Source organism: Ursus maritimus, unplaced genomic scaffold, assembly GCF_017311325.1.
Source record: "Ursus maritimus isolate PB19 unplaced genomic scaffold, ASM1731132v1 scaffold_12, whole genome shotgun sequence".
NCBI lineage: Eukaryota > Metazoa > Chordata > Mammalia > Carnivora > Ursidae > Ursus > Ursus maritimus.
This window is the reverse complement of record NW_024423564.1, coordinates 26,202,462-26,211,539: the sequence shown is the minus strand read 5'-3', so window position 1 is coordinate 26,211,539 and position 9,078 is coordinate 26,202,462. Positions and strand designations below refer to the sequence as shown.

The 9,078-nt window shown below is 42.8% G+C and overlaps 1 protein-coding gene across 1 annotated transcript; it reads left to right on the top strand.

Annotated features, from left to right (window-relative positions):
• Window positions 1–720: 720 nt before the first annotated feature.
• Window positions 721–3,801, top strand: LOC103669401 (ATP-binding cassette sub-family D member 3-like). The gene is made up of 3 exons (XM_008697726.2): window positions 721–1,593; window positions 3,138–3,235; window positions 3,540–3,801. The coding sequence occupies exons 1-3, from the start codon at window positions 1,339–1,341 to the stop codon at window positions 3,721–3,723; spliced, it is 537 nt and encodes a 178-aa protein (XP_008695948.1). The 5' UTR covers window positions 721–1,338; the 3' UTR covers window positions 3,724–3,801.
• Window positions 3,802–9,078: the final 5,277 nt, after the last annotated feature.

Sequence of the window (9,078 nt, the reverse complement as noted above, 5' to 3'; positions counted from 1 at the left end):
TTTCAGAGAGTTTTAATGCGCAAGTTTCATGTTACATTAAGAGTTTTGAGAAGGTCTTTGATAAAGACATTTGTTAGCTTTGTTTAACCCAAGTTTCCTCAAATTTATTTGACCATGCACCTTTTTTGCTCTCAAAGAGCAGTTAACATTACGTGGCATTATTCACCTACTCCCTCATAAAAATCAGATTATTTCTGCGTCACATACTGTATCATTTTTTCGTATGTGGAGCTAGGTTTCAATCATTTAGTGCAGTGTTTTCCAAATATATTTTTTCATATGTGGAGCTAGGTTTCAATCATTTAGTGCAGTGTTTTTCCAAATACATTTTACTTACATTTGGGAATATTAATAAATATTGTTTGAAAAAAGAGTATGTGAACAAGTAAGTTATATCTTTTTAGTAGATCATAGATATATGGTACTCAGAGATCCTTTACTTATATGATATAATGGTTTTCAAAAAGCAGTAGAATTCTTACTTTAAGTTCTTTTTTTTTTTTTTTTTCAAAATTTTATTTATTTATTTATTTGTCAGAAGGGGAGAGAGGGAACAGAAGCAGGGGGAGCAGAAGGCAGAGGCAGAGGGAGAAGTAGTCTCCCCTCTGAGCAGGGAGCTCGGTGCAGGACTTGATCCCAGGACCCCGGGATCATGACCTGAGCTGAAGGCAGCCGCTTAACCGACTGAGCCACCCAGGCGTCCTTTAAAGAAGTTCTTAATGAATATTTTTAGAACAGAGAAATGTGTAAAATAAATTAAAAAATGTAAAAGAGGAGTTGGTCTAGTTGAAGTGTGTTAACAGGTCTGAAGCCTCTAGAGAACCGTTCTGAGGCTCTGAGGAACCCCGCGAGTCTGCTAGAGAGGACTTAGGATTTAGTCCTGGTGTCAGCAGATAAGGCTCCACGGGTCAAATCGCACTGCCATCCGTTTGGGAAAATTGTATTAAGATGCAGCCAGTCTCATTCTTGGCTGTTTTTCCTCTGCAATAGCAGAACTGAATAATGGGAGCTGAGACCTTCTGGCCCACAGAAGCTTAAAATATTTACCCTTGACCTTTTACAGTGAGAGTTGGCTGATCTCTCATTAGGCTATCTCTGCCCTTAGTTCACACAAATGAGAATCAGGGTATTAAAGTATTTCAAAACAAATACTAGTTTATTTCGTCCATAGTAACCCATTGCTGGCTCTGTAAAGTTGTTGGTTGTTTTGCCATCTACACCCCTTTTGTGGCAGCATAGGCTTTTTTAAATTACCATTTTTACAAAGGGAAGAGCCAAGGAAATCATCGTTACTTAATTTTGCCGTTTATAGAGTGATTTTCAAGAAGCCTCTTTAAAATGATCAAATTTCAAAAGTTGGAAACATGTTTCTACATGAAAAATGTTTTTTCAGCCTCTTTTTTTCTTATTGACTCTTTTGAGTCAATAAAAACTTCCAAGAGCAATTTTAGAGCTTTACAGGTTTTCTTGGTGTTAAATATTGCTTCTTTTGCAACTAATACATTGCATGTGGTGGTTTGCAGTGGTATCATTGGTCGTAGCAGGAAAGATTTCAAGAGATACTTATTCAACTTCATCGCTGCCATGCCTCTCGTAAGTGTAATTCTTTAAAAATCTTTACATAGGGAGAAATTTGGATCTTACTAAAATCTTCTGAGATTTTTACTCCTTAAGTTTACTTTAAAGATTTACGGTACTAAGTTCCTATTTCAAGTTTAGTTTTGTAACGTAGAGCAGAATTTTTCAATGTAAGCCTTTCTCCTAGATAGTAAAAAAGGAATTAGGTTGGGTTCTATTTCATTATCTACATATGTGGATGTGTCCCTATGTGTTGTTTTGGTCTAACCTTTAGGCCAGGGTTTCTCTGAAGTTTAGTAGCATCCTACTTGATGGCAGTAGTGCCCCTCTCCCAGTTTTAACAACCCCAAATGTCTCCAGGACATTGGCAAATGTCCCGAGGAGGCTGGGGTGTGGGTAGGTGTGGTGGCAAAATCACCCTGATTGAGAACCATTGCTTTAGGCCATAAACTTATTATCATAGTAACTTGAACCACTAATGTAGTTGAAGTGAAATTGGAATTTATTATCTGAATTTATGAAAGATAAAGGTCAGTGTTTGGTTTAAATCACAAGTGATATTCTTAGCTTGGTTCTTTATTTTACTGGCACTATAAGAATTTTAATATTGTAAATATAGGAGAAAAAAAACTTGATTGTGAAATCCAGCTAATTAGAAAATATGTCAGAGGGGCGCCTGGGTGGCACAGCGGTTAAGCGTCTGCCTTTGGCTCAGGGCGTGATCCCGGCGTTATGGGATCGAGCCCCACGTCAGGCTCCTCTGCTATGAGCCTGCTTCTTCCTCTCCCACTCCCCCTGCTTGTGTTCCCTCTCTCGCTGGCTGTCTCTATCTCTGTCGAATAAATAAATAAAATCTTTTAAAAAAAAAAGAAAGAAAATATGTCAGAGATTTAATAAAGCTTGAGGATACATGTACATGACTTTTAGACCTTTAAAAAAATTTGAGATAAGCAGTGTAGATGGTGAGTAAAAGATGGAGATTCAGTGGACAACCATTGTTTTCTTGAGGAAATGTTTATGTAAATGTGAGTTTGGAACTATGGAAGAATTAATTTTAATGAAATGATGGGAAAGAGAAGATGACTCTAGAAATAATCTGGAAATGGTACTAGTTGGTAGGAAATTTATAGTTTTTTTTTAACAAATGCAAATAGAATTCATTGTCTAGGGTTGTAGTGCTTGTAGTAGGAAACAGAAGATAGAAACATAAATGTCAGCATTTCTTTACTTTGGATCCGAAGGGGACAGATTTGGCTTTTTGTTTGTTTGCAAAAGAAGTACCAAGATGCTTCTCATAATTAATGATATTAACATATTCCAAATTGAGTTTCAAGTAGAGTTTTAATATTTCAGGATAATATAGCCAATTGCATTTGGTTTAGCATGTTCTCTCTGTATCTTTGTACACTCTGAGTAAAACAGAACCAAATTGTATCAATGTGGACTCTCAGTTATAAAAACCATGGGATTTGGGGACAGAGCCAATGCTAGAGAAATAAATGATAATTTTGTAAGTAGAAATGTAGTAAACCCAGTAACATGTGGTTTGTTTGTTTCAGATCTCTGTAGTTAATAACTTCTTGAAGTTTGGGTTAAATGAGCTCAAACTGTGCTTCCGAGTAAGACTAACTAAATACCTCTATGAGGAGTATCTCCAGTAAGTGATAACCTATGCGTTATGGGATCGAGCCCCACATCAGGCTCTTCTGCTATGAGCCTGCTTCTTCCTCTCCCACTCCCCCTGCTTGTGTTCCCTCTCTCGCTGGCTGTCTCTATCTCTGTCAAATAAATAAAATCTTTAAAAAAAATAAAATAAAAAAATAAAAGTAAGGACAACCTTTAAGGTCTCTTCCAGCTCCAGACTTTTCTGTTTCTGTGAATTTGCACTGTGCGCTAGAATGTGAATTGTTTGATGTTTAACATCATTAGTTTTAATGTTGTTTTCTTACACCTGTTTTTAGAGCTTTCACATATTATAAAATGGGAAATCTGGACAACAGAATAGCCAACCCAGACCAGCTGCTTACACAAGATGTAGAAAAGTTTTGTAACAGTGTCATTGATCTGTATTCAAATCTTAGTAAGGTAGTTTCTTTCTTTTCTTCTTCAAAATTATTTGTTTACTTGTTGAGTTTCAACTCTTAGCAAATTGATATAGAATTGATGTGATGGACATAACAGCACATAACTACTAAGTGCTTTTATAAGAAAATGAGAGTTGTTACAATAGATTTACTACAGTTATTTAATTTTCTCTATTATTTTTGTGAGGTGCTTTTGCCAAGAATGAAGAATTTAGTGTCTTATAAAGATTTTGTATGAGTTTTGCAGGCTGATTTCAGTAAAACAACAAATTTGAATTTTTGTCACTTGACCTGTGGACCTGTGGCAATTGTTAGAAATTGACTGTCAGTTTATGTTTCTAGTTCCAAATCCATAACACTAGGCTGGGACTTCTTCCTGCCTATTTCTGTGCTTCAGTATCTCTAATTCTAATAGATCATTTGAGTAATGGCCAAAAAATCTTCCCAAGATACTGGCTGATTTCAGTTTTGTAATTCCTGTTTTCCCCCACCCCAGAATATTGCCAGCGCTCTTGAGACTGAGGATAGGCCTTAACCAGGTTATTTCCTGCCAGTTTCCTCAGTTCTTATTTATCTTACTACTTAACTCACCACCCTTTACAGCTTTGGCTGTAGTTTTCTTATTAGGTCGTCTTCTTTGCCATTACCTCCTGCCTGGTCTGGAACATGTATGGGGCACCGGCAAGATCATCTACCCAGCATTTCCTCCCCTCTTCATCTTAGATGCCCTATTTCCTACTCTAATCTACATGGCTGCTCTTGGTCTAGGGTGAGAGCTTGTCTCAAAGTGGACCAATTATAGTATCTTTTTTCTGGCCGCAATTGATCCAGATCTCCAGTCTTAGACAAAAGAAGTCATACAAGGGGCTGGGTCACATTGTTAAATAGGAATGCTAATGCTGTGGATGGATGTATCCTTCAGTCTTGACCCTTCTCCCCACTTAGTCAGTCCGCAGTTCCGTGATCATTGTTCCGGGGGGATATGGTAGCTGAAAGCGGAGAAGCCTGGAGTCCCCTCTGGTTCAGGACGCCTGGACAGACGGGACTAGTGCACAGCCAGCAGATGTATAGAGGACATGGCAGCAAGCAGGAGCAAGGCTCCCCACACCTCCAGCGCAACCACCCTCCGCCTATCACAGATTTCCCAGGCTGGAGGGAGACACTAGCCGGAGTGGAAGTGGAGGGACCTGGAGGCAGGAACCGTGGCAGTGGGGGTAGCAGACTGCACACAGGGGAAAAGCGGACATTCCAGGGAATCGCCAGATCACTCGGGTTGGATTCTACCAGCCGGTGGAACGGGAGCCTAAGTTAAAATTAAAGCAAGTGTTAGAAAAGTGAAGAAAGTTACAAGTGCTGCACCCATGGGCTACGTCCCACTGTTTGTAGCACTGCAGGGGCCTGGGCTCCTGGGCGGGGAACGGCTGGGCAGCTCCCCGGTATCTGAGCTGGCCTGAGCTCAGCGGCCTTTTGGGTCTTCTGCTGTCAGGGCAGCCCCCACGTAATCGCCAAGAAGGCGGATCTCAGGGGAGACCATGGAAGGAGAGACCCTTGTCAGTCCCCACCTGCCTCTTCCTTGAGGCCTTTGTGGATCCCCACAAAAGAATGTGGCCGTTCTCTCTTTGGATTCCCAGAAAGACCTGGTAGAAAAGCCTAGGGAAAATGGTTCCCTCTGCATCTGGTGCAGGGCCCGGGGCCCCTGGGCAGCAGGGGGAGAAGTCAGGAAGAAAAGCCAGTTACAGAGTAGGGGAGGGTGAGGACTGAGGGGGAGCCATGGCACCTGGCGTCTGGCTCGCACCACCTCCAACCACACCAGCCTTCGCGCCAGCCTTCACAGCCGCTGCGGCTAAAGCGCCCCGGTCACACTGTGTGCCCATTTCCCCTTGATTAACTCTTAATCGGGAATCATCCCCAACCCCCCGCCCCCCACCACTGCAGAGTCCTCTTGGAGGGTTGAGGACAGTACCCCTAAAAACAGAATTTATATGTTTAAGAGGATAGCTATGATTGCTGTGAGGAACGTGGAATATTGGGACCGAATGTGGGAACGGGGAGGCCAGCAGCGAGGAGGCTGCTGAAATAATCCCGTGGGAGATGAGAATGGCTGGAATTAGTGGGATAGCTGAGGAGGAGGAGGTAACTTTTGGAACTGGGTTTTTTTTTTTTTTTTTTTAAAGATTTATTTATTTATTCCAGAGAGAATGAAAGCTAGCATGAGCTGGGGGGTTGGGGAGCAGAGAGAGAGGGACAAGCAGACTTCCGGCTGAGCAGGGAGCCGGAGGCAGGGCTCCATCCCAAGACCCTGAAATCATGACCTGAGCTGAATGCTTAACCCACTGAGCCACCCAGCCATCCCTGGAACTGTATTTTAGAGGTAGAGCTGACCCCTTTGCCAATGGATTGAACGCGAGAAGAAAGAGAAGTCAGTGATGACACCAAGCGTTTTGGCCTGAGCCAGTGGTGGTGCCATTTCTTGAAATGGGAAAGACTGGGGAAGAAACAGGTTTTGGGGTTGAGGGAAATTACAGATTCTCTTTGGCCATATTAAGATTGAGATGCCAATTTGACATCCAGGTAGAGATGTTGTGTAAGTAGTTGGGTCTACAGCACAACTCTGGAGTGTGGGAAAGAGGCTGGGGGCCAAGATACACATTGGGAGTCATCCACATTCAGATGATATGGGCATATAGCATGATAAAGTGAGATGATGATAGAGCGAGATGAGAGAGCCATGGGCGTGGCTATATTACCTGGAGAGGATTATTGATAGACAATAGGTTGGAGCACTAGGTGATCCAATATTTACAAGTTGAGGATGGTGTCCAAGGAGTAGGAAGTGAGGAGGAAATCCAGATGAGGGTGTCTATAAGGTCAAAGAAAGATTAGTTTTTTAAGGTAGAAAATAATACAGTATGTTTGTGTTCTGATAGGAATAATTGAATAGAAAAGGAGAACTTAATAGTGCCAGCAAGCAGAGGTTATTTCAGGGCAAAATCATCTAGTAGTGAGAGGGCATGAACGTGGACATTTACAGTATGAACATTTTCTATCATAAGCTCACACTGGGGGCCCCTCCTTCTCTCTGTTTATATCCCGTGTCAGTACTTCCACAGCCTCAGTTTGGGTACTTTTGACAGCTAGTCAAAAAAGTCAAGAAAACCTGAGCCAAAGCTTACTTAGGCAATTAGGTGGCTTATATCCTGTGAAAAGTCCATGGGTAGGGAGAACTTCAGGCAAGGTTTGATCCAGTAGCTTGGTGACTTAGTTTCTTTCCATCACCCTGCACTGCCCTCCAGTATGTTATCTCCAGCGGAGTCTGGCTCCCTTTGTGGTCTTGAGCTAACTGCCAGCAGCTCTGGGGGCCACAGGTTTCTTCATTATAGACCTCAAGAAAGAGCATCCCCACATTCCCAGAAAAGGCCCCGAGATTCACCTTTCCTAGATGAGGTTAGGTCCTATGCCTAAACCAATGTCTGCAGTGACAAAGAAGGAATGTACTGAATGGCAAAGCCAGAATCACCTAGATCCCCAGGTGAAAAACAGGGGCTATGGGAAGGGGAACAAGTGTCCACTATAAGCTTCTGAGTGAGAATCACATGGTAACAGTAACAAAGGTCAGGCAACCATTGGAGAAGAAATAACACCTGCTAAATACACATGTCCTAGAACGGGTAAGAACTGCATTTGGGAATGAGGCTATTTCCCATTTCATGGCCAGGAGTAATTGTTCCTTTGTTTATTTAAGAGAGTGGTACTCGATTATAAGCCATGAGCTGTAACTAGGGCAAAATGTCTTTGGATTTCACAAGTATTAATTTCTTATATGTAAATCAAACTTCATCAATAATTTAAGATCCTAAAGATCTATTTTCAAAGCCTGAAAGTTTGTTTACTGGCAATTAGTTTTATGATATGTCAAAGGCCAGGATAAGTAATGAAGTACAATTTGGCCCACTGGAGGGCAGCAGTTTCTGGATACCAGCCAACAATTAATAGTATGGCTTTTCTGCTCCCAGTGGTACGGACAGTGTTGATTGTAGCAGCCGCTGTTCAGTGTCAGGGATAAGGACAGGTGGGGAAACCCGAGGGGTGGTTAAAGTGCAGTTGTGAAGCCTCCCAATCACTGCAGTGTGGTCTCATTCGGATCTGGAATGAATTCCTTCCCTGTGAACAGCCAGACACCTTGTTACTACCCAGACCGGCTTTCACTCCGCCTGTGCTCTCTTTAGTGGGTGCATTCAAATTCCTTAGATTATGAGGCTGAGGAATCACATAACGCCGTAATTATTCCTGGCAGGGAAAGAGCAGCCTGATGGAAACACGCAGTCAGATGCCCTCTCTGGGACTTGTTCTCCGCCCTCCCCCATAGAGTGCACTAAGCTCTGTGTCCCGGGGAGCCTGCTTGAGCAGGAATTCAAGGTAACGGCCAAAGCACACTTACTGCAGGGCACGCCCCCCACCAAGCTCTCTCCTTGACTGGGCTGTAAAGGCTTGCCTTCTTTCTCTGGCACAACCAAACACGGCCGAGTGTCCCATTCAGCCTCTCTGGGACCGAAACAGATTGTTTGTGAAAAGCAAACCAACAAAACGACCCCCATAAACCGATGGTCTGTTTTCCTTTAGTTCTCTGAAGTTTCTACCACTTTTCTCCTTTCAGGCTACCATTTTTTGGGGGACAGCGAAGGTTTGTTTTTCCCTTCCTTCCAGAGAATGTGATGTTATATCAAACGTGATGTTTAGAGTTTTATTGATAATGCTTGGAGTTCTTTGGAGCAAAGGCACAGAGGGACTTGACATTGATGAGCAGCTGGACAGTGAACTGCTTCTTCCCTTATTTTAATGTTTGCTCAGGGTGTCCGTGGGGGGCCCTTCCAGGTGGGTGTGCCATCTGGGTTCTGGGTGTTCTTCCTAGCTTGCACGGGCCCAGCCTTTTGCAGTGGGGAGCAAACACGGTTGTAGCCCGACTGGGTGCCGGGAGTCTCACTTCCATCTCTAGTTAAAATCCTCTTTCAGTACTCTGATGAGATCAAGACTGTTCTGCTGTGTTTTATTTGTTTGAATGGTGGACTCCATATTTCTCTACTCTAGAGGGAGGTAATGCGGTTAGTTGGACTCAGCCATGACTAAGAGCCTACTGTCACTGCTGCCTTCAAGGGGCTGTGAACACGAGCCAGACCCAGTCCTATCCACAAAGAGCTCTCAATTTAGTTTACTTTTAATGAACCCTAGAGACTCCACTTCTCTCTCTCCCTATCTTATGTTGCCCTTTTATCCAATTTTCTTTCAAGATGATAGTCCAAAGAATTTTTTCTTTCTCCTCTTCAGTTTTCATCTGCAACTCAAACTAAGGCCCATGGAAAGAAGTCACCCCCTCTAAATCTGCAGTTGGCTGTATAATTTTCTCCCTTCCTGGGATACC

What these genes read in the sequence shown, in the direction of transcription:
- LOC103669401 (XM_008697726.2), top strand. Translation starts at nt 1,339, where the DNA reads ATGATCAAATTTCAAAAGTTGGAAACATGTTTCTACATGAAAAATGTT. An exon ending in TCATCGCTGCCATGCCTCTC is followed by an intron (nt 1,594 to 3,137) that starts GTAAGTGTAATT and finishes TGTTTGTTTCAG; the next exon opens with ATCTCTGTAGTTAATAACTT. An exon ending in CTCTATGAGGAGTATCTCCA is followed by an intron (nt 3,236 to 3,539) that starts GTAAGTGATAAC and finishes ACCTGTTTTTAG; the next exon opens with AGCTTTCACATATTATAAAA.